Source organism: Micromonas pusilla (genome assembly GCF_000151265.4).
Source record: "Micromonas pusilla CCMP1545 genomic scaffold MICPUCscaffold_2, whole genome shotgun sequence".
NCBI lineage: Eukaryota > Viridiplantae > Chlorophyta > Mamiellophyceae > Mamiellales > Mamiellaceae > Micromonas > Micromonas pusilla.
The window spans coordinates 935,993-958,769 of record NW_003315883.1 but is presented as its reverse complement, the minus strand read 5'-3'; the positions used below and the strand labels follow the sequence as shown (position 1 = coordinate 958,769).

General features: G+C 47.2%; 7 protein-coding genes across 7 annotated transcripts in view; 4 read left to right on the top strand and 3 right to left on the bottom strand.

The window, feature by feature from the left end:
- MICPUCDRAFT_70276 (uncharacterized protein) overlaps nucleotides 1–3,616 on the bottom strand; it is a 4,858-nt gene extending 1,242 nt beyond the window's left edge. Inside the window, exons 1-4 of the mRNA XM_003055950.1 lie at nucleotides 3,436–3,616; nucleotides 3,176–3,314; nucleotides 2,948–2,998; nucleotides 212–2,867 (exon numbers count right to left, since the gene is read on the bottom strand). Of these exons, the coding sequence (XP_003055996.1) occupies nucleotides 212–2,867; nucleotides 2,948–2,998; nucleotides 3,176–3,314; nucleotides 3,436–3,602 (3,013 nt within the window). The 5' untranslated portion in view covers nucleotides 3,603–3,616. The remainder of the gene's footprint in view (nucleotides 1–211; nucleotides 2,868–2,947; nucleotides 2,999–3,175; nucleotides 3,315–3,435) is intronic.
- A 2,861-nt stretch (nucleotides 3,617–6,477) lies between these two features.
- Nucleotides 6,478–7,950, top strand: MICPUCDRAFT_55334 (uncharacterized protein; the record flags this gene model as incomplete). The annotated part of the gene is made up of 1 exon (XM_003056336.1): nucleotides 6,478–7,950. One exon carries the CDS (start codon nucleotides 6,478–6,480, stop codon nucleotides 7,948–7,950), a length of 1,473 nt encoding a protein of 490 aa, XP_003056382.1.
- A 406-nt stretch (nucleotides 7,951–8,356) lies between these two features.
- MICPUCDRAFT_55333 (uncharacterized protein) lies at nucleotides 8,357–12,397 on the top strand (the record flags this gene model as incomplete). The annotated part of the gene is made up of 1 exon (XM_003056335.1): nucleotides 8,357–12,397. One exon carries the CDS (start codon nucleotides 8,357–8,359, stop codon nucleotides 12,395–12,397), a length of 4,041 nt encoding a protein of 1,346 aa, XP_003056381.1.
- Nucleotides 12,398–12,908: 511 nt separating this feature from the next.
- On the top strand, nucleotides 12,909–14,147 carry MICPUCDRAFT_64401 (uncharacterized protein; the record flags this gene model as incomplete). The annotated part of the gene is made up of 1 exon (XM_003056334.1): nucleotides 12,909–14,147. One exon carries the CDS (start codon nucleotides 12,909–12,911, stop codon nucleotides 14,016–14,018), a length of 1,110 nt encoding a protein of 369 aa, XP_003056380.1. The 3' UTR covers nucleotides 14,019–14,147.
- Nucleotides 14,148–15,061: 914 nt separating this feature from the next.
- MICPUCDRAFT_55331 (glycosyltransferase family 22 protein) lies at nucleotides 15,062–17,132 on the top strand. Its single transcript, XM_003056333.1, has one exon. It carries the CDS (start codon nucleotides 15,124–15,126, stop codon nucleotides 16,954–16,956), a length of 1,833 nt encoding a protein of 610 aa, XP_003056379.1. The 5' UTR covers nucleotides 15,062–15,123; the 3' UTR covers nucleotides 16,957–17,132.
- A 194-nt stretch (nucleotides 17,133–17,326) lies between these two features.
- On the bottom strand, nucleotides 17,327–17,968 carry HYP12 (uncharacterized protein; the record flags this gene model as incomplete). The annotated part of the gene is made up of 4 exons (XM_003055949.1): nucleotides 17,327–17,425; nucleotides 17,474–17,546; nucleotides 17,607–17,784; nucleotides 17,854–17,968. 4 exons carry the CDS (start codon nucleotides 17,966–17,968, stop codon nucleotides 17,327–17,329), a joined length of 465 nt encoding a protein of 154 aa, XP_003055995.1.
- A 2,961-nt stretch (nucleotides 17,969–20,929) lies between these two features.
- Nucleotides 20,930–22,722, bottom strand: MICPUCDRAFT_55329 (uncharacterized protein). The gene has a single exon (XM_003055948.1). It carries the CDS (start codon nucleotides 22,604–22,606, stop codon nucleotides 21,026–21,028), a length of 1,581 nt encoding a protein of 526 aa, XP_003055994.1. The 5' UTR covers nucleotides 22,607–22,722; the 3' UTR covers nucleotides 20,930–21,025.
- Nucleotides 22,723–22,777: the final 55 nt, after the last annotated feature.

Below are 22,777 nucleotides of genomic sequence, written 5' to 3'. Positions count from 1 at the left end.
TCCTCAGTGTCAAGGACGTACGATACTTTAGAGTTGTTACAGGCGATTTTGCACTCCAGCGAATTGAACACACTGACTCGATATGGACGTTCTTTCGCAGGACCATGGGAAGTGTGGCCATCCAAATCGTGTCCTGCTGCTACTTTACTTCGTGCAAGAAATATATCTGGTTGTTCCGTGCGATCTAGCCTCAGTCGGTTAGTCGTATTACCCTCTCCGGCAACCACGATAGTCTGCAAGAAGTCTTCGAGATACTCGTGGAAGTGTGCTTCCATCGTCCCTGCTGGAACTTCTGCCTTTTCCAAGCCGAATTCCATTAATTTAATGGTGAGTACTTCCCCATCTTTCGATGAGCCGATACGGAAACACGCTTCATCAAGCAACAGTACACTGGCGTTAGCATGGTAGATAGCTTCGATAAACGGAGTGCTCCGCGCACTTTCATATTCAGATAAATCGAGAAGCTTTGAAGCCATCTCATCAGTGAAGAGATTTTGGACCTGCTTGACTATCTTGTATACAAGTTTATCAAGGGTAAATAAGACATAGGAGTTCGCACCAAGGAGAGTGCGGCAGTCATCTTCGAAATTCGAAGCGTCGGCTGTACCATTCAGCAGCTTAAATAACAGGCGCAGGAAGTCATCATGGATTTCACGCTCTTTGGCAGCACGCTCCTCTTCAGGGCCAACTTTCTGCCCAAAGTGTGTGGACATGCTCACAGCAGATGCGCGGGCAGTGGAGAGGCGATCATAGAGATGCTGGTGCAATCTGAATAACATATAGTAGCCATCGTGCCCGTAAAATAATCTGTCGCTTAGCTTAGCAAAAGAGTCAACATATGTGTCACTGCCAACAGACTCTGCACTTGTGACTTGTGCGCTGCAAGCGAGCGGCTTGCATGCAGCATATATCCGTTCCTCTCCATCATTGCTCATTTCAAACCCATCGCCAGCCTCGGAAATGTCCTGTGCGACTGGCATGTCTTTGCTGAGAGTGCGGTCAGACAAGTCTCGCTCCCCTGTACGGTCATCACTTAGAATTTGAAATTCTGCCTCTTTTGCAAAAACGACAAACTGCGGATCCCCTGGCTTGACATCAGCATCTACATCGGGGAAATTAGACAATATCTCATTTAATCCAGTGTGGTTCGTAACGTTTTCGGGATTCTCTTCCTCAGCCTGGTCATTCTCCTCGCTGCACTCGACATCCTCTCCATTAAATTTGCTAACAAATATTGAAGCTTGCTCAGCTGAGTCATCAAAGTACTCTCCATCGACACGATTTATTCCGAAAAAAGGTTCAATGAAATCGCGCCACATTTTCATGATTCGATCCGCATGTTCAGTGCTCATCATCTCATTCGTGCTGAACTTGAGCACGGCGTAAATATCGTCGTGGACTTTGCGGTCAGCATAGTGAAAAGTAAGATCAGGAGACAGAGCGTGGCCTCTCAGCTCTCTAATGTTGCCATGATCATCGCTATTTTTCCGTTTATCACTAACCTCCTTAATTTCATTCGTCATGCCCTTGACGCTGAGAGCCTTCTTGTCAGTTTGTTTAAAATAGAAGGAACGGTGGTCCAGAGATTTGTTATAGTTCTTCTCATACACGTCAACCCAAATAGGGGTCACCTCTTCCTTAACTTTTCTCCATTCCAAATCCTTCTGCTTCAAACGACTCAACACCATAGGGATAGTGACCACGGGATAGTCAAGAATCATTCGACGAATGTCTTGTCCGTGGTCGGTGCCGATGCCGTAGACACGCTCAATGGTACGAAGGTGAATTGGCGTCAAGAACCCCTCTGGTATGCGGTAGTGGGACGCTTCCTCAGCAGTCATGCGATTAATTTTTTCAAAGATGGCTTGAAGTGCATCCACAGTCACTTCCGTAGTTTCCAAGACCATGTCAAGTTCGAATCTATCATCCTCGCATCGGAAAAGTGCCTCTTCATACTGGTTTTTACGCATGGCCTTGAAACTGTAGTCCTCAGAACCCGATGTGACACTGACCCAATTATCATTTAAATGTTCTTGGCAGAGAGGACTGCGAGCAGATGCAGAAGCCTTCGGAAAATTCTTGGGCAAAAGACGATATGATGGCCCACATCGCTCACAAGCAGAAAGGTCAAGCTCAGAGATCGGACGCAAAAGAAATTTTTCCCTTGCACTGATCTTCTGCGTATCTTTCGAATTGCCCAGCTTGCCATCCTTACCCCTGACACTCTCACTCAGGTCAAAATCTGTGCTTTCGCATCTTGTCAAGAAATCATTGAAGCCAGAATGAAGATCAGGGTAAGAGCCCAGGATGTCCCAGACTAGTGCTTCCAGTTCCATCTTGGAAATCACCTCGGAGTTAAAAATATTTAAGCATTTTATAAGCTCACCGTATGATTCACGGCTTCGCAGACGTGTTTTCACTTTTTCGAAGAAAGCTAGTTCCTTCGCAAGTGACGCGGCCGTGTTGTATCGGTCTATTCCGGATCCGAATGGGGCATCAAAGGAATTCTCGTTTTGCTCGCCTTTGACTTTTTTCTTAAGCGTGCCTTGTTGGCCTCCTTTGCCTCGAAACCCTTTAGTTAACCCTGTTTTCTTTCTGGCAGCGGGATTGTCAACATCAGGGAGAAAGTACGTGAATTCCTCCAGCAAATCAGTGTGAGATTTAAATAAGGCTGCAACCTCGTCATACACCTGACTGATACTTTTCAAGTTCTTGCGGTACATATTCAAGATCTCAAGAAAAGCTTTGTAAACACGCTCATCGTTAGCAAAACGGGTCTTTATCTTGTTAACATAGCTTATTGCATGGACAAATTCAACTTGAGGTCTGGCAGATTGAGTACCATTAGTTTCAGCCTTAACACGCTCCTGTAGAGAGTGTGAACTTCAAGTCAGTATGATAGAGAACTTGAACTCGCTATTAGAGAAAGGTGAGCTGCACTTCATACCACTTCCTCGCGTTCCTCACGTTCTACATCTTCGATACGGATCTCGTGTCCCTGTAACGGATATTTGCGAATAAGAGAAGAATACGTGATACACATGGGGTTTCTGGGTATGGTATAGTGAAAAAGCTTGGCTCTAAAACCTCGTCTCGGCAAAAAAAAGTCTTCAGAAGATAGAAGGGTTGCACACTTTGGTGAAAACCACCAGAACTCGCTTAATTGCTATCAGACCTCAGAGAAGGCGTAGATGGAATTTTCCGGGCAGTAGATTTCACGTACCTTTGGCAAAAACTGGTTGAAACCAAGAATTAGATCTCTGTGTCCCTTGAAAATTGTTTTGACGCGTTTTATTACGCCTTCGGTATCGATTCTGTATTCATTGATGGGGTCGAAAGGGGGGGGGGCATGCGAAATTCATCGTGACTAAGAAACTCGCGGTGACATTCTAATATTTTGAAAGTTCGATATTTTCTCGATACCTATATACCTACCTCTGTGACTTGAATTCTTTCATGATCTCAAGAAATTCGTCGTAGGTGTCCTTCCTGTCCTTCAGTCTTTCTTTCAGTTCCCTGAGATATGTCAAGGCATCTTGTTTACGGAGTGCATCATCAGCTGATGCTTTCTGAGCAACCGCAGAAGCTGCTGAACGCTTCATATTTCTCTGTGCTGCGATCAACACAGTTGCACAAGTACCTGTGTCGAGGTAGGCTACTTTTCTAGACTATTTTATGTACGAAAGTACGAAAGTACTTCCGGTACGTGTACAGTACACGTACTTCCGTACTCCGTTCTTCCGTGGATATTATCGATCCCTACACGCACGAGTAACAACTTACGTGTACTACAGTACACGTACACGTAGGGCTAATAACAACAATATGGAAATAGATACGGAAGTACGGAAGTACTTTCGTACGAAAGTACTTTCGTACGAAAGTACGAAAGTACCTTGGTATCTAGCTGCTAGATAGAGCACTTTATCTCTAGCTATCTACACGTGTACACGTACAGTACGTGTACGCGTAGATAGAGCCCTCTTTCAAGGTAGTCAGTCCTCTACAGTACTGTACAACTACTGTACGTAATTCGAAAAAAACCAGCTAAAAAACGTTCTCGTGTTAAAAACACGTACGAAGGTACAAAAGTGTACGCACGGGCACCCGCGCGCGAAACCTATCTCCTTCCTCGAATGCGATCGCGACGGATTTGTCTTTTGCACCATCGCGTTCCAGGCATCAACGCCGAACTTCCTACGCCGGGGATTTTGCGTTCATGCTCTCTGCCGCGAGAGGGGTACGCGAACGTCGCGAATCGCGATTTCGGGCAAGATCTACGATTTCTTCGCGACGCGCGCGAAAGTCAAAAAATCCCGGCGTAGCATTGTGCGCATGCCTTATAACTGTAATCGTGCAAAGTTTCGCGCGCAGACGTACATCGCGCGCGGAGGAGACAGGTTTCGCGCGCGGGTGCTCGCGCGTAATTGTTTTCGCGTGCTTTTAGTCACGAGTACGTTTTTTAGGTGGTTTTCTTAGAATTACGTAGAGGACTACGTGTACGTGTACAGCTGTACACGTACAGTGCACGTACAGCACATCAATCTATGTGTTGTGACTCGTCCTGTCGAGCCTGAAGATCTTTATGCGGTCGACTGCGGAGCCACTGAGCGCCGAGACGTCGCGTGAGGATAAGACTCCTGGGAAGTGTCGAAAGGAGTCGAGAATATCAGAGAGACTCTGAAAGGGTGCTGGGACACTCCAGAGTGCATCAAGAGGTGATGCAGAGGGAGTGCTGGGAGTGTGATGAAGCAAGAGCGTAGAGCGCGTAGTTCCTTGCGATCCCAGCTCACACGGCGGCGTACAGCAGGCGGCGTGAGACAGGAAGGTGCGAAGGAAAACTGTTTGTTACAACGACGGAGCGGTCCTATTTGTCTGGATCGCGACCTCGATCAGCCTCGGCTAATCGAGTAGTCCTAGAACCACTCTCGCTATGACGAATTACCCTGCCTAGTTGGGTACGCGATCTACGACAGCGTCGATACCACGCACGCGTCGCAACACTATGGCTACAATTTCTTTAGGTATTCTATCTAGCTAGATAGGTACGGTACTGTAGTATTTCAGAATGTAAAACGTTGTGCTTCCGAACTGTCTTGTCAAGTTTCGTCACAGTCTCATTCCTGCTTTGTGACTCACGGAAACCGACACTCCCAGTGATCACTTGGAATCAGTACACCCCAGACCTGGCACAGATCCCACTCGTTCTTTTCTGCACACTCGCGATGCCAGTGCATTTGTTTCTCGAACCTGGCCCTTGTCTTCTCGCGATCGCTCATTGCGAGACATGTTACGAAAGTCTGTACTGTACACGTACTGTACTGTACTTCTGTACTGACGAAGGAGTACAATGTTGCGAATTGATAGCCCATAGTAGCCCTGCCTACTAGGACTGCCCTAGCTAGGTACTTGTACACGTACACGTAGAGTACACTACTGTATTTATCTTTCTAAAATTTCGACTCTAATAAATAAAGTTGTAGGGCTAAGTTGTTTATGAAAGTCCAATCTATTGTAAGTTGTACGAAGGTACATGTAGTTGTACACGTACAGTACACGTACTTCCGGAAATAAAATACAATACTGTATGTGAAAAACCCTATGTGTAGTTGTGTACAGTAGGCCCGACGAGCACGCAGATAGAATATCTTCGGAGATACAAGATACCTTCGGTAGATATTCCATAAGTTGTTTATACTCGTATACGGTGTACACTGTACAGCTGTACACGTGTACACGTACACGTACGGAAGTACGAAAGTACTTTGTACGAAAGTACTTTCGTACGAAAGTACGAAAGTACTTTCGAAAGTACGAAAGTACAAATCGTACGAAAGTACGTGTACAGTACTGTACTTTCAAAGTAAGTTGAAACAACTTTTACTTCCTTACGGAAGTATATCTTGTTTTCTGCGCCACTTTATGACATGGCTGGCTTGCTACGTATTAGGCACAGTATTGTATCATCGTGTTACCCATCACTTGTAATGTCCGTTTCGATCCGCTGTCCAAGGGTCTGCGCGTATAATTTCTTGTTGGAAGGCCTTCCTGAACTTAGTTGATAAGTGTCCGATACGTCACCATGATGTTACCACGTCAAACAACGCTGGCACTGTGGTTCACTTGCACGTTGATGTTGTCTCGAGGAGTGTCTACATGCATTGCTTATGTGCTCCAGTGCCAACCTCAAGGTTTATTCACCGGAGATTTCTCAATGACTTACCTCAGTTTCATCCTTTCTTTCTAAACTTACAAATTCACTGACGCGAGCTGTTGTCTTCACGCGTTGCTTTTATCAGGAGATGTCACGAGCGTCGCTGGATCGGGAACTCCTGGTTTCAGAGTAAGTATTCAGATGTCCTCTGTTTGGATCATTTTCTCCCTTGGTGAACGCTCCTCATGACAGTCGCTCACATCGAGTCTCACTAAAGTATCAATACTAACCTCCAACAGGTTGGCAGAAATCAACTGACATATATGCGGTATCCTGCAGGAATTGCCCTCGATGGAAATGGTGCAATCTTTGTGGCAGATTCCGGGAATAATCGAATCAGGCAAATAAAATCTGGCGGTGTTGTCACAGTATTGGCCGGTTCAGGAACAGCTGGATTTTTGGATGGCAGTCTTCTAGAAGCTGAGTTCAATAATCCACAGTCAGTTGTTGTTACTTCTTCTGGTGTGGTGTATGTAGCTGATACGAACAATCATAGAATACGCCTCATCAATGAAGAAAATGATGTTGTAACAACTTATGCTGGTGCCGGTATATCTGACTATCGCGATGCTCAAGTTGCAATTCAAGCATATATAAGCAAACCCTTGGGGCTAGCGTTTCGTACTCTGACAAAAGATCTATTTGTAAGTGATGGTGATAGTCGTATACGCATTATACGTCCAAATGGTGTCGTCGAAACAGTTTTAAATGGCGCCGGACATGCTGGCTTTTCCGATTCAAGTGGTTTGTCTGCCAGGTTCAACTCCCCAAGTCACATGACTTTGAACACAGATGAGACAGTTCTGTACATAGCTGACCGTCGCAATAACCGCATAAGAGCTGTTACGCTTACAACACTGGCAGTTACTTCAATTGCTGGATCAGAATTACCTCCACAGGGTGGCGGAACATTGGACTCGGATGGTGCATACTCGGGCGAAGTTCTTCCGGGATCTCAACTAGGTGCACGCTTCAACCAGCCTTACGGAATAGCTTTTTATCTGGAGCCATTGAATGTGGGAGGTTCGGGTAGTAGCGAATTAATTCCTGGTCGCCCTGCCCTATTAGTAACCGAAGTGCGCTCACATCGCATTCGGCGTATTATAATTGGTGGGAACGTAACAGGGTCGCCAGGTGAATCTTTGGCAACATTTCCATATGCTGGTTCTTATAACTCGACTTCTGGATACGTTGATGAGCTTGGGCCTGGATGTATGTTTGATACCCCTAGCGGCGTTGCGGTATTGCCCAATTCAGGTGGGGCAGTTGCATACGTCGCGGACACTGGTAACCATGCCGTGCGTCGAGTCAATCGTGAACTTCCGTCACAACTTCATATCAGGTTGCTCGCTTTTGACCCGAAGATGTTTTCAGATACAGGATTCAAAGCTGCATATAACTTGAAAGATACAGGCCTTGACAACTACGGCTATTACAGTGTAAACGGTCCTCCTAACAACGAAACCACCCATGCACATGGTACTCTATCCTATGCTGAAGAGAGCCACCATGTTATCATGTGTGCATATGCTTCTTCTGAATATTTCTTCCACTTTAGAGGTTCACTACAAGTTGAAGTTTATGAGGACCATAGTGATAAACACCATGGAAATGTGAACCGGACCTATGTTGCGTGGACAGGATATTCGGCTGAAGATGAACGAGCAGAAAACGTAGTGCTTAGTGGTGGTGGCATGGTCCTTTTATCTCAACCAATATCAAATTCCTTTTCATGACATTCCGTTATTGATCTCGCAATTCGGTGTCCGTTTTTTTCGGGTTATTTCGATTCCCCTTTGAAAATAGTAAAATGTTACTTTTGTCCCTTTGAAATGGGTGCACGGACTCATCATCCGTGAATTTTGACGCATGGGCTCTTTTCGATGATGATTCTTGCATCGCAGGTACACAAGTTCAAATTGAAATAAAGTCAGTTGCAGGTTTGGGGAGATATCAGATTGAGGGACCAGGCATGTTTTATGGTGATGAACTGGCTTTTAATTTGGTTCGAGGTGGATTTGATGATGATGACGTGCATATACTGAACTTTGTGACCTGGCCTCAAGCAGTTTACTCAAGTAGGAAATATCTGAAGCGATCTGCATCCTTCATCTGATGGTGTAATTATTTATTTTGCTTTTGATGACAATATCCACAGTTGAGCTCAATGGTGCACTAGCTGCAACTATGATAGATGCCCCTGGGCAGGGAACGACATTTACGTACCTTAACTACACGAGTGAAGACGAGGAAAGACGGCACATAGAGGTTGTTCGCCCTGCAGGAGCTGGCTGCACCCAAGATACGTTCGTGAATTACTCCCCTTTTGCAACTGTTGACGATAATTCTTGCATCGAGGGTCGACATGTGCGAATGGATTTTGCTACCGTCGTAAACGATGTCTCTGCAATAGATTGGTACAAGCATGGGGTCATCAGCGTCTCAGAACCAGCAGTGTATGGAGGTTACTCAACGTTTCCTCCAATTTTACTGCCAACAGCAAATTCCACCTGGCGGGGATATAGACACGTTTTTTCAGGGCAGTTATCTGTCCAAATATTTGGTTATGCAACATTCCGAGTTCGCCTTGCTGAAGCAAATGTCATATTGTTGAACCAGACGGAATCAAATTTAACAAATACGAGAGACAGGCATGGCTTTGAGCTCACTATTGGCACTTCACAAGTGAACTTTGTTGTTCCAGTGAAGTCCATACAGCAGCAAGTAGTGAGCATCGATGGCGCTGTCATCGGGGAATCAGACACAGGCACTGTGATTGTTGGTCCCGGTGCTCTTGAGAGCCCTGCAGTAGTCAGTGTTGCGACAGAGTATCACGAGCCCTCAGGTGTTACCTGCCTCAAGTATAATTCTGAATATAGTTGTGTCAAAATGGATATGATAGAAAAACGATTCTCAATCGTACCTCACAGACTACGTTTCATCAATCATGTTATTGTAATTGTTACTTTGGATAAAAACCAGCCAACTCGAATGGGAAATCAAGAGAAAATAATTTTACGCACGCCTGACGAGCAGACCAACGAGTGGAGAGCAGTTCCAGGCTCTTTTTTTTCTTCTCGCAAAGCTTATTTAAACATCGATCACTTCTCTGTACTTGTGTTCAGAGCAAGAGCCCAGGTACGGATGATAGATCCATACCAAGTCGGTCTTTCTGGCATCACTTCGGTTATCCTAGACGGAGTTGATTTGCGTGGCGACTATGCCTCAGTGCTAAACACATTTTGCAAATTCGGAGAAAAATATAAACATGCAAACTTTTTCGACAGCAGGGATCCAAGAACACACGGAGATGCGGTTCGCTGTCTCGCACCTATTCTCTCGCAGGCAGGATTTATGACTGTTGAGGTGCATCATTCTGATACTTTAGTCAGCAGCAATTCTGGTTGGCGAGTCCTGTTCACCTCTGCTTCAAGTATTTCATCACTGGTTCCACCATCGTGTTTTACCACCGGCGGTGCTCTGGTTACCCTTCGTGGCAGTCATTTTAGTAGCCTCGCCCACGGTAATATTGCAAGTCGCAGTGGAGATTCGGGGGCTTCTGCAGCCCGCATGGGAGATGCCACCAGGTGCATGTTCGGTGTCACCAGCTCAATAATAAGTGGTTATGTCATTTCTTCCACAATGGCAGTATGTGAGGCACCGGCTGCTCTTCCTCACACCATAACCTCACAAAACCAACTGGTGGATGTGTCTCTCGCCGGTTACGAAGTATCATCATCCTTCCGTTTTCAATACATTCTGCCCACTGTTGACACAGATTCAAAGTGGTTCCCCACTGGTAGTTCTGGACGGAAACATCGGCCCACGGACATCGAAGAAGGCAGGTCAACGTTTGATATGAGTTCAGTTTTGATCTCAAATATCAGCCATGTTCTGGTAAAAGACTATCGGGGCGGGGGCCACGGGAACCCACATGTTTCAGAGATTCGATGTAAGTTCGACACTGTATTTGTGTCCTCAAGGACATCACCTCGTCCTAGTTGTATTTCTCCGGCTAAACAAAATAAAGAATCTGGACATGGATTTTATCACTTGTCGAGATCTGTGCATCACCTTGTGCATATTTCTTCAGTATTACTGAATCGTTGTATATTTGTTGTGTCCTGCGAACCATGTTGGCATATCAGCATGTCTGCTCTTTTGTCGACGCACAGGCTGCTGAGCGAACTTGAGTTTATTGACAGTCAACTTTTTATGAGCTATTTCAGTCAAACTGATGTTTTGAACTTCGAGTTTGAGCTTAAACACATGGCCCAACTTTTTGAAATCACGTGGGGTGCACTTCCTCCACATTTTGTCATGTCTTACAATGTCTCCGTGTTCTCTTTTGAGCGGTTGGTCTCATATAAATTATATCCTCTGGGCAGTTCCACCTCCGTGATGGAAAGAGGGTTCGTGTTGACAAATGTTATGTTGCCCAACGTCGCCAGCAACAAAAACAGTAGATTCAATACTCGTACTATTCAGCATTCCTTGTTAACGGACTACAGTGCTGCTTCTTTCATTATTTCAGCTGTTGGAGGGTCAATTTGCGGGGACATTGGTGGCGGGGCCATCTGGTTAGTAGCCAGCATCGAGCCGAATACTGTATCAAACCCATCTCGGGGAGTTTCCAATGGTGGCTTTCGAAGGGGATCGGGTAGTTTCTTATTTTGCAGATATGCCCCATTGAAGACATACCGAAATGTAAGTGAAGCAAGTGAAATCTTACCAGCTTTTCTTACTCCCGCACGCGTGATATCATCTGCAGTTGCAAGTTGCGAGTTGCCAGCCTTTCAAAACGAATCTTCTAGATATTCTGGGAGGGCTACTTATGACACGAGCACACCTTGGTTTTTGTCCTCGGTACAATTGAATTCTGCTGGCGCAAATTCCAAGAGTCGTGCTATCAAGATAAGTGTTCTACCAGAGCCTCTGTTTGTAGTGGCAACAATACCTCTTGATTATCATCGTGATGGTGGTTCTGTGATCAGTGTCTCATGGCAAACCAAAAATAGGTACTATGAAATTTTGGCACGGGTACAGTTAGCCTGTATGTTCGGCACCATCGGACCCATTTCACTTTTTCGCCGAGCAGATGAGACTCGTAGAGATGGGTTCTGCATTTCTCCTGCTCGCGAAGGGCATTTGGCTCAACCAGGTAAACCGTCACGGCGAACGTTCACTGTATCGCTGCATCTTCCATACAATGGACAGATGAAAAATATTGGCCAAAATTTTGAACCGCAGGTGTTCGCAACAATACCGAATTCATCGGTTGTGTCAAAGATCTTTTCACCTGCGAATGCCGTCAGCTCGTTTCTTCGATGTGTGAATATGGTTTCGGAGCATGGTTTGACCGTGCAAAGCGTTGCTTTTGAGACGACAGCTCATTTGCATTCGTGTAAAACCTGGACTTACTCAGATATCATGCGATTTTCTTTTGCAACTGTGACGCTGTTCGAAACGCCACTTCACCATAGCGATGGAGTCTTTGATTCTGTCAGCTTTAAATATAATACTCCAGCTGAGTTAAATACGGTGGATCCAATATGGGTACCAGTATATGGCGGTGCTCTCCTCACAATTACAGGTAAAAATCTACGCATTTTTATAGATGACTCTCTCCAGTCTTCAATAAGTTGCGTATTCGGTGGACACGCCAGTGACATCATTGCAGTATCCTCTACCTTGGCACGCTGCGAGCTATTTGACTCCATGTCTGGTTCAGGGACAATAGGCGGCGGCTTCAGTAAGCTCAGGTTCGACAGTGGTGAAGTTCAGTATATAAATCAGGAAGCAAACGTATTGCAAGTTTCACCCCTAAAGTTGAGTGAGACCCTCTTGATTATCAACTCGAGTTGGAGAACCAAAAAGCTTATTGGCCGAGAACTACATTTTATGCAGAATCCTCGAATAAATCATCTGTCCCCCGACATTGCAGATGGTTTTGGCGGTCTTCTTGTTTCTGTTCATGGTTCATACTTCAATGACTTTTCAAGCTCTCTATGCTGCCTCTTTGGCACAATATCTGTGGCCGCTACAGTTTTGAACAATACAAACATAGAGTGCGTTACTCCGGTTCATGCTGAGGTCAAAGTGTCATTTACTTTGAATTCAGTTGCTCATCGCCCCTTGGGAACTGAAGGCCAACTTGAATTTGATTTCTTATTTGGCTCTTGAAGATGGTTCAAAATTTGCCGAGCCGATGAAACTTCTGTTCTCCCGGTTTCAACAAACAATTTACCTTTCAACTCCCTTCAAGAATGTTTTCACCCGCCGCGATTCATCCGCCTCATTCGAAAAAACCAAAACCGCCCCGCATTCTTCGTCTTCTCGTTCTGTCCGTCGCGCACCGCACCGCAGCGCCCGTCGCGTCGTCGTCGTCGTCGTCCGCGGGTGCTTCGCGTCGCGCGTGCATCGTCCCGACAAGATGGCGCCTCCGAGGCGCGGAAGGAGCGCGCGCGTCGCGCGCGATGGCGCGACCGCGGGAGGAGACGCCGTCAGATCGTTGGACGACGCGGTCGTCGCGCGGATCGACGCGCTGAAGGCGAAGTGCGACGCGCTCACGGCGGAGGTGAGCTGGTTGAAGGCTGCGAACGCCGCGGTCGCGCCGCGCGCGGTCGGGGCGTCGCCGTCGGCGGGGCGCAAGCGCGCGCGCGTCGAGGATCCTACGTCGCTCGAGGAGGAGCTCATGACGACGACGACGCGTTTGCTCGCGCTACAGGACGCCGCTCGCGGTCTCGAAGAGCGCGAAGCCGCGCGCGAACCACTCCTGGAGCGGCTCGCCGCGGACGCGCGCGACGTCTTCGTCGGGAACGTGCTCCCGCGGCTCGACGGCGGCGACCTCGCGGTGCTCGCGACGGTGAACCGAAAGATGCGCGACGTCGTCTTCGATTCGCCAGTCGGAGACGTGAGGGACGTCGCGGCGGTGAGGAGAGAGCTCGCGAGGGTTCCTAACTTCGTTGGGTCGATCAGCAGGCTGGCGTGGGCGAAGGAGCGAGGGTGCCCGTGGTACGAGAAGACGTTCACGTGCATCGCGAGGGGTGGGAACGTGGATGTCGCGAAGTGGGCGAAGGAACGAGGATGCCCGTGGGTCGAAGTGGCTGACGCCCACGTTGTGTTAGACACCGCGGAAGGCGACCACATGGAGGTTTGCGCCAGCGCCGCGGCAGGCGGCCACCTGGAGATGCTGCAGTGGGCGCGGGCGAACGGCGCTCCATGGGGTGAGAAGACTTTCGCCGATGCCGCGTTTGGCGGCCACATGGAGGTGCTGCGGTGGTTGCGAGCGAACGACTGTCCGTGGGACGAGGAGACTTGCCGCGATGCCGCGGAAGGCGGCCACCTGGCGGTACTGCAGTGGGCGCGCGCGAACGGCGCTCCGTGGAACGAGGGTACTTGCCACAGTGCCGCGCTTGGCGGCCACCTGGAGGTGTTGCAGTGGGCGCGCGCGAACGGCGCTCCGTGGGACGAGGACACTTGCGCCTACGCCGCGCTTCGAGGCCACCTGGAGGTGCTGCAGTGGGCGCGAGCGAACGGCGCTCCGTGTGACAAGGAGACTTGCCGCGATGCCGCGGGTGGCGGCCACCTGGAGGTGTTGCAGTGGGCGCGAGCGAACGGCTGTCCGTGGGACGAGGGAACTTGCCGCAGCGCCGCGCTTCACGGCCAACTGGAGGTGTTTCAGTGGGCGCGAGCGAACGGCTGTCCGTGGAATCCGGAGCTATGCGAATCCCTAGCCCGAATGAGGGGGCACAAGGATGTCCTGCAGTGGATAGTAGCTGCGGAGGTAGGAGAGGGGGCGTAGTCGCGAGGCGACGGTGCGCGGCGCGGCGCGGCGTTTGTTTTTTTCACCGCGCCACGCTCAGTCGGCGACGGCGCGGCGGGTGCGTGTGCGAGTAGCTCTAGTAGTAGACCGTGTCGTGGCGATGCGCTTCGCGTCCCTCGCTCGCTCCTCCGCGACCGCGCCGGTCTCCTCTCTTCGTTCTCTCCCGCGCGTCGTCGTTCGTTCAGTTGCTTTCTTGCTCTGGTCAACGATAAGCTCTTCACCAGGAGTATATATACTCGTATCGTTGAGACTTTTACTACGAGTACGTTTCACTGCTGCCCATCGTGTAATAGTCTCTCCCGTATACGTCTCCTCAGCAACCTCGACGTCGAGAGCGCGCCCCGGGTCTTCTTCCGTCGATGATACAGGCTGGGCCGGGCGAGGCGCTGATGATGAGCCAACGTCTGAAGGTGGGGGCGCGACCAAGACGTTGTTTGTAGGAAAGAGTCGGCACACTCTGTTGTTTCTACAGCCCGCACACCAGAAGTCGCGGTCTTTTCCGCTTTCACTTTTGCAGGACTGCTTCTTCGGCCTTCCCCCAGGGCGAGGAACACCTAAGAGGGAAGTCGCGGCGGCTTGTGCGGCCTCCTGGGCGACGAAAGCGGTGTCGTCCATAACTTCTCACTGTTTGCTCATACAAAACGACCTTCGATGTTTGCGCCGTCGCCGCCTCTGCGGAAAAGTACACGCGCCGCGCCGACGAAGAACGTAACAGTTACGTATGTTAAAAATACGTTCGCCATGGTTTTCCGCAGCATGTACGCGCGCGCACGAGCGTTTACAGATATTCACAGGCAAACAGTCTGAAATTGGCAGATTTGGCGAAAATTAGACTAATTGCTCATACAAAATGTACTACGGCAAAAATTTTGCTCATCGACTCGCACAACTCGTCACGTGTACAACGTTGTACATGTACAGTACGTGTACAGAAGTAAATATGTACTGTAGTCATTTTGTACTTCCGGAAGTACGAAAGTACGAAAGTACCTCCGAAGGTAGGTGGTCAGTTTAGTTGGCAACGCGATTTTAAGTGATGAAATGAAAGTGAATTCGGGATCTAGGAGCGAGTCCTGGCTTCAGAATGAAGCAGAAGAAGGTCCGCCCCAACCGCGTGGCGGTTGGGGCGCCCATGCGCCTTTACCTCTGCTGCTTCGTTTTCCGAAGCGTTAATGCACTCACTGTGCGCACTTATTTTAACGCGGATGAGTATTGGCAGTCTCTTGAAGTCGCTCACGTTGCCGTCTTTGGATACGGCCACCTGACTTGGGAGTGGGACGCCGCGGTGCGTGGGTTCGCCCACCCCGCGATATTCGCGGCCATCTACGAAGCCGCACGTTGGATGCGCGTTGACACCGTTCCGTTCCTCGTATGGGCGCCGAGGTTCGTCCAGGCCGCGTTTGCCGCTCTCGCGGACGTATCCATCGCTCGACTTGCACGGCGTCTAGACGGAGATCGCGCAAGAGGTTGGGCTCTTTTTTGTACGATGTCGTGTTGGTTTCATTTTTTTTGCTCTGTGCGGACGTTTTCGAACTGCATGGAGACTGCTCTTAGTGCGGCGGCGGCGGCGCTGTGGCCATGGCAGTGCATTAAGGACCGGGAGGCTAAGGATGGGGAAGTTTGGGCAGCAAAAAAGGCGGCTACGCCCCAGCGACGAAGCGCCAATACGAAATCAAAGCTAACGCAGAATGGTGGTGCAAATCGTATGGTTGCACTTTCGCTTGCTGCGACATCCTGTGTTATCAGACCTACTGCGGCAGGATATTGGTTTCCCTTGATTATCCTCGAAGCATTTTACACATGCCGAAGCTCCCTGGGTGATCGCACACGCGGCATCTTTCTCCTCCTCTATGAGGCACTTCCGAATGTATTGAGCGCACTTGTCTTCTCATTTGTCACAGATCGATTATTCTACGGGTGGTGGGCGTTCACAACTATAAATTTTTTCAAGTTCAATTTTCTGAACGGAGGCAGTGTTCGCTATGGTGTTCACCCGTGGCACTGGTACTTAACACAAGGTTTACCCACGGTCGCGTCGGTGTATTTGCCGTTAGCGGCGTTGGCGTTATTTGTGAGAAGCAATAATAATACCTTTACTTCGTTCATCGCTCTCTGTTGTATCGTCATCGGTCACAGCATTGTTGAACATAAAGAACTTCGTTTTATGATGCCGACTCTGCCATTTATTCTCGCACTGTCTGGTATCGGGTTAGCCTGCCTCGTGAGTGAAATGCATGTGACGTCAAAATTCGGAAAAAGAGAGGGAGGCATGACAGGCGTTTGGAAGTCCGAACGCGTCCGTTGGATTTTCGTTGCTTACATTCTGTTCACACAAATCCCACCTGCACTGTACTTTTCAATGTGGCATCAAATTGGAAGCATTGCAGTCATGCCCTTTCTATCAAACGCAGTTTCTGCGAACTCAACACACTCAGGAGGCATTCTATTCCTCACACCTTGTCACCAGACACCATATACGACGCACATGCACAATTCACATGTTTCTATGAGATTCTTAGAGTGTCCCCCGAAGTGTTTTTGGTGCGATGACGAAAATGTCAGCAATTTTGATCATGTTGATGAGTCTGAACGTTTTTTTCATAATCCTGGAGCGTGGCTGGCGACAGCGTACGGAGCACAAGACTGTGTTTACTCCAGAAATGACCATAGTGTTGGTGTTTTCGTTGAACGAGACGGTCACGTGGTGCCGTTTTGTGATGGTACGCTTGTGCCAAGTCACGTGGTCATGTTCAACGATACCTATGCTCAGCTCGGAGTCAAAGCCTGGCTTAAAGACTGGGGATATCGCCACGAAGCAGATCTGTTTCACACGCACTTCAAGGTAGACCGTGATATGCAGTCAAGGATGTGGGTGTTCGTTCGTTCACCTTCTTTGCGCGACGGAGGGAGAGAATAACATAATGTTTGTGTGATTCTCGCGCAGATGACATCGAGTAGACGAGATTTTGTGAAAGATGAAAGGGCATTTGCGAGAGGATTTTTTCATCTCCTGAGGTTGTGTTCACATTATGTCTGCTCTTACTATTTTTGGCCGTGCCTACCTCAATATTGACCGCATTACGTTAGTAAGTTAAATTCACCTCATTTTTGCTGCGAATCTTATTGTTAGTTTCTTTATTAAAGACAGCGAGATAAACTTTGACCACTGTTTGTAGGCGTGCACATACGATGACAAGTTCGAAAAAGTCTTGAAACCTTATGCAGTCCCGGTAAAGTATTGTACTATAGTCATTCAAACATCTATAAGCCCCAAGGTGATACAACTATCATCGTTCCGGGGAAGAATCTTCTACAAATGCCTCAGAGAAAGACACGACAGCATCAATTTTTGATATACCGTGCACGAGTGTGTGCACAACGGTACCCTACAAACTTCTGTAAATATAATGACACCTAGAAAGTACAGAATATACCTCAGCGCCTGAATCCCTCGAATAGTCTGAGAGCTTGCTCACACATTCCACGTCTTCAGACCCTGTCTCAAACCTATGCTTCAAAGAAAACATCATCTACGTACATGCGTATTTGATCAAAGGGTGAATGAACCTTGCAAATTGGCCGGATAGCTCTGTCGACGATGCGTCAGCAGCGTTGAAATCTAGAATATGCGTTACGGCAGCGCTCTTGACAAAGTTTACGGAATCGTGTGATTTCCATGTCTCTACCAGTTTATCAAGCTGGAAAATAACGGCATTTCTGCAGTTTATTGCACTTATAACTAGACCTGGCACGGTAAATATTTGAGTGAGGTGAAAGGATCTGAGCGGTGGCAATGTTTGAGAGTTCAGCAGACCTTTATCCTGATCTTCAAAATTGTCTTCGACGCAAAGTTGACCGGTGATTAAACCTTCGACGAGTTGTCCTCTGCAACACTTCCTTATCAATATCAAGACATGTTCCTCAGACATTTGGCGGTTGTAAACGAGGTCATTTCACACAGGAAACTAAGTTTAGTTTCTTCTGTTTACCGGTAGAAGGTCCAACCAAGCAAGTACCTTCGTACGAAAGTACGAAAGTACCTTCGAAGGTACTCTCGAAAGTACTTCCGGAAGTATCTATGTGTACCGTGCGGCAGCGTAGGGTTACATACGTGTATGTAGAATACAGTACGTGTAGACAATCTACACTAATAATGATGAGTTGCTGTATGTATGAAGATACCTTCGTATTTTTTATGTGTACAGCTGTACACGTACACGTACAGTACAGATTGTATTTCCGGAAGTAAAGTACTTTCGTACGTTGAAGGTACACAGCTACACACTATGATACTATCATAAACAACTTATCGATTTACTGAACCAATAATAATAATCAAGCAAGGTACACGCACGTGTACTTTCGTACGAAAGTACCTTCGTACTAATGTACACATAAATAGATAAGTTGTTACTCATATAAAAACTCTCATAGAGACAGACAATACAAAGAAGGTACGGGAGTAGGGCAGTAGTAGGGCTACACGTACACTACGTGTACTGTTAAAGGCTTTATATCTATAGTACGTGTACGTGTACGTGTACAGTGTCCCTACTAGGATATGGCTACGAGAGTGCTACGAGTTCTACGAAGGTACTGTACAAGCCATGCATGATTGCTACGCGTTGTAGTCTCGCTCTGTTGTACGGAAGCGAAAGTACGGAGATAGATACGTACGGAAGCATAACAATAAATACTCCCGGAAGTACTTCCGTACGAAGTACGCACCTGTGTGTAGATCAGATTACAAAAAGACTGAGCTCTAACCCATCCGGGCAAAACATGTGACCTAGTGCGAGCAGACTACACTACGGGCAATCCTCTCACGCAGTAAGAAACCCCACGATGGGATTCCTGAAACCCGTGTGAGCCTCACGAGCACACGAAGCCGGGGCGACGTGGAAATCGCAAGCTGTGTCGGGCTCCATGAATAGGATTTGCGCTGCCGCGCCCGAGTGGAAGTTTTCAGAGTCACGTGCGGCTCTGAGCGCGTACGAGATGGGCACGCCAGCGATGTACGTACGGAAATACGGAAGTACTACCGTATTTCCGTACAGTACTTCCGTACCTCCGTTCGTAGCCCTATCTAGTCTACACGTGTACAACTAGTATCATGTTTTAATAGCACTTAGCTACGGAAATACTTTCGTACTTCACGGAAGTACGGAAGTACAGTACCGTACCTTCGTACCTAGTCTAGTGTTAGCACCATGCTACGGAAGTACTTCCGGAACATACTGTATGTAGCCTTACGAAGGTACTCGTAGCTAGCTAGCTAGCTAGCTAGTACTTTCGAAAGTAGCTACGAAGGTACCTTCGAAGGTAGATATAGCACCATAGGGGGATTGGTATTCTATCCCTACCCCAAAAAATGTCAAATTTTGAAGACGAATTACGCATACGACATTTTCAGGTAGTGATGTAGTATGGAGCCTCACTGCGCGTTTTCTGATTTAGACGTCGAAGGACTCCAAGGGATGCCACGCGTTACACCTGGTAAGCGTGAAGAAGATGCGTCTGTCCTTCTCCTGGAGCGCCGCAGCAAATACTTCCGCAAGCACTTCCGTACTTTCGTACACGTAGGCCCGTACAAAAAAATTGGCACACTATCTACGTACAAAATCATAATCAACAACGAAGGTACATACGTACGTAGTAGCTACGTACGTACGAAAGTACCTTCTACCTTCGTACACGAGTACACTACACTATGTGTACACGTGTACGTGTACGAGTTCAGCAAAAAAAAATTATGTGGCTATTCTTTTCAATCTATCCAGCACATCTCGCGTACTGTACAACTACACGGACATCGAAGGTACAAAGATATAATAGTCAGAAAAGTGTCAGAATGTTCGAGCAAGTTTACGGTTTGGGGGAAGTGCGAGGCACTTTCTCCCATCTGGGCTCGCTTCCGGTACAGTACGTAACTACGAAGGTACGTAGCTACGTACGTACGTAGCTACATATGTACTTTCGTACTTTCGTACATATTAAATTCTAGATTTTACATACACGCACGTACACTATTAGCTACTTGTACATGCATGTACACGTACAATAATAATAATAATATTATTATTAATGATAATAAAACAACATAAATGTTGTACACGTACAGTACTTTGTACTTTCGTAACTATTTGTACAAGTGTGTAGATATTGTATGCACAGTAGCATGCATTATTTCCATAAAAGATACAGTACAGTACGTGTACGTGTACGTGTACTTCCATATGATATCTTTATTTTAATGCAAAGATAACTTCATATCTTCGAAGGTACCCGTACAACATATATACGTGTACTTTCGTATTATTATATAGTACGAAAGTACTTTCGTACGAAAATATGTATGTACATGCTAGCTAGCTACATGTATGTTTATTTTTACTAGATAGCCCTACAGACATATGTACATACGTATGCGTATTATTAGTTCATTATTTATTATTAAGATATTAATTTATTTGTACACGTAAGTTGCAACTCACCTTCAAATAAATAAAGAAAGGTATTTTCTACATTGTAGAGCTACATGCAGTTTAATACGGTATAATATATACGATAATATATATATATATATATATATATATATACCTTCGTATCATATTTATGTATGCCTCTACAGTAAGTTACTTTTACGAAGGTACGAAATACTTTATTTTTACAAAAAAAAGTCCACATTCGAGGGTACGTGTACGGTACACGACTACAACATACACGTACATGACTCGAACATGTATGTACAGTACTGCTTTTGGGGGGGGGATAACTATACAGCAGGCCTACTTTATTTTGTATAAACCCTACATGTACATGACGTACGTGTACACGTATAATTAGTACGAAGGTACCTTCGAAGGTACTTCCGTCCTGATGAGGTACCTGCATATTTACTTTCATATCATATTAGGTTAGTTGTAGTACGTAGCTAGCTAGACAACTTACCTTCATATGTACGTTGTAGTGCCTCGTGTACCTTCCTAGAGCTCTACTTTGCAGAGATTGTGACAAGCTTGGGCAGTTGCAACTCGCACTGCGTGCGTCGTAGGTGTCTCAATATTCACCACTCTCTGTATCCCTTCGGCCTCTAGAGTAAGTTTTGCAGCAACGATGGCTGATCTCAGCTTTCCCGCGAACTCCTGAGTTTCCTCTTCTGAAAGTACGATCTGTGTGTATGCTCGTCCTTTACGTTGCCCATCTACCTTTGTCAGAATATTTCTGAAGCGTTGAGTTTCAGAAGAACGGCAAATCGTGTACGCTGTCCCTTTTTGACCAGCTCTTGCAGTTCGCCCAACGCGGTGAATGTATGTGTTCTGATGCAGAGGGACATCATACGATATCACTGCAGCAACGTGTTTGATATCCAGTCCACGGGTTGCGGCATCAGAAGCGACTAGAAGCTGCTTAGATCCAGAACGAAAGGAATCGAGAGCTGCAGATCGCACACCTTGAGAAAAAGAAGAACTGTACTCCACGGCGCTCGACGGAAGACCTTTGATTGAGTCAAGCAGGAGGAAAAGACGGTGTGTGATGGCTACAGAAGAAGTGAAAACAATGACAGGTACTCTGCCAATCCTTTTGAGCAATGCGCACAAAGCCAACGGTTTCTTAATAGCTTCTGTGACAATAAAATTCTCGTCAAGATCGCTTGGGATAACATATTGAGAATCACAGAGTGAATCTGATTCATAGGCAGACGACTGGATTACTCTTGGTGAATTTAAATGTAGGTGGGCGAAGCGTACTGAGTCGTGGGTTAGTGTCGCCGAAATGAGAAGTTTTCGAAGCCGTCTTGACGACACACTGCGATCGCCGTTTCCTGTATGAGGTGACCTTGCCCCCACACCAGAATCGATTAAAGATATGCAACCCTGATAGGACTGCCGTAAAACACGGTCTGCTTCATCTATTACAAGAAACTCAAGACCTGAAAGTAATTGATAGTACACTTCCTTGACATGCGCGACAAGTCGACCTGGTGTCGCTACCATAACATCAAAACGTTCTTCAGAAGCACTATCTAATGGTATAGCATTCGAAAAATCTGTGGCTTGCCTAATGCGTGCCCGTACAATTTTGTGGTCCACTGGCTGTAATATAAGAGCTGCATGGCTTGGACGATTCAGGGTTGCAAGGTTCTCAAGTGTAAGTCGATCAACGAGGCACTTATCTTGATGTGTGCGTAATGGTACTCCAACCGTTAGTCCAGTGGCGTCGCAAAGTGGAGATAGTAACTGTGACACTTGTGTTGCAAGATCTAAGGTGGGTATGACAATAAGTGCACGCTGCTCACGTAAACCTGGACGGCTGGCTAGTGCTTGCAGAAGCGGTAAGGCATATGCCAACGTCTTGCCACTGCCAGTAGGTCCACGAACACAGATGTCACAATCAAAGCACATCCCACCACCAGTGGCGAGCCAGGTAGCGGATTGTACGGTTAAGACTTGATCAAGGCCACTCACCTGAAGAACCGAACGAAATTTGTTATGTATACCACGCAGGTGAGTTGTTTCATTTTCACCGAGGTCTAATAAACTGACCGGGCTATTGAACCATGACATCGGTGCCTTTGTGTTTCCGGTTCAAACAATATTTCGGCTGAAAAACCAGCCACGAGACTAACGCGCTGCACCTCGTCTCACTGCCGAGCTGCACTGCGTCAGTGGAGGAGCCGTAGCCACCTTCGAAGTATGGAAGTACTTTCGTACTTCCGGGAATACTTCCGCAAGGTG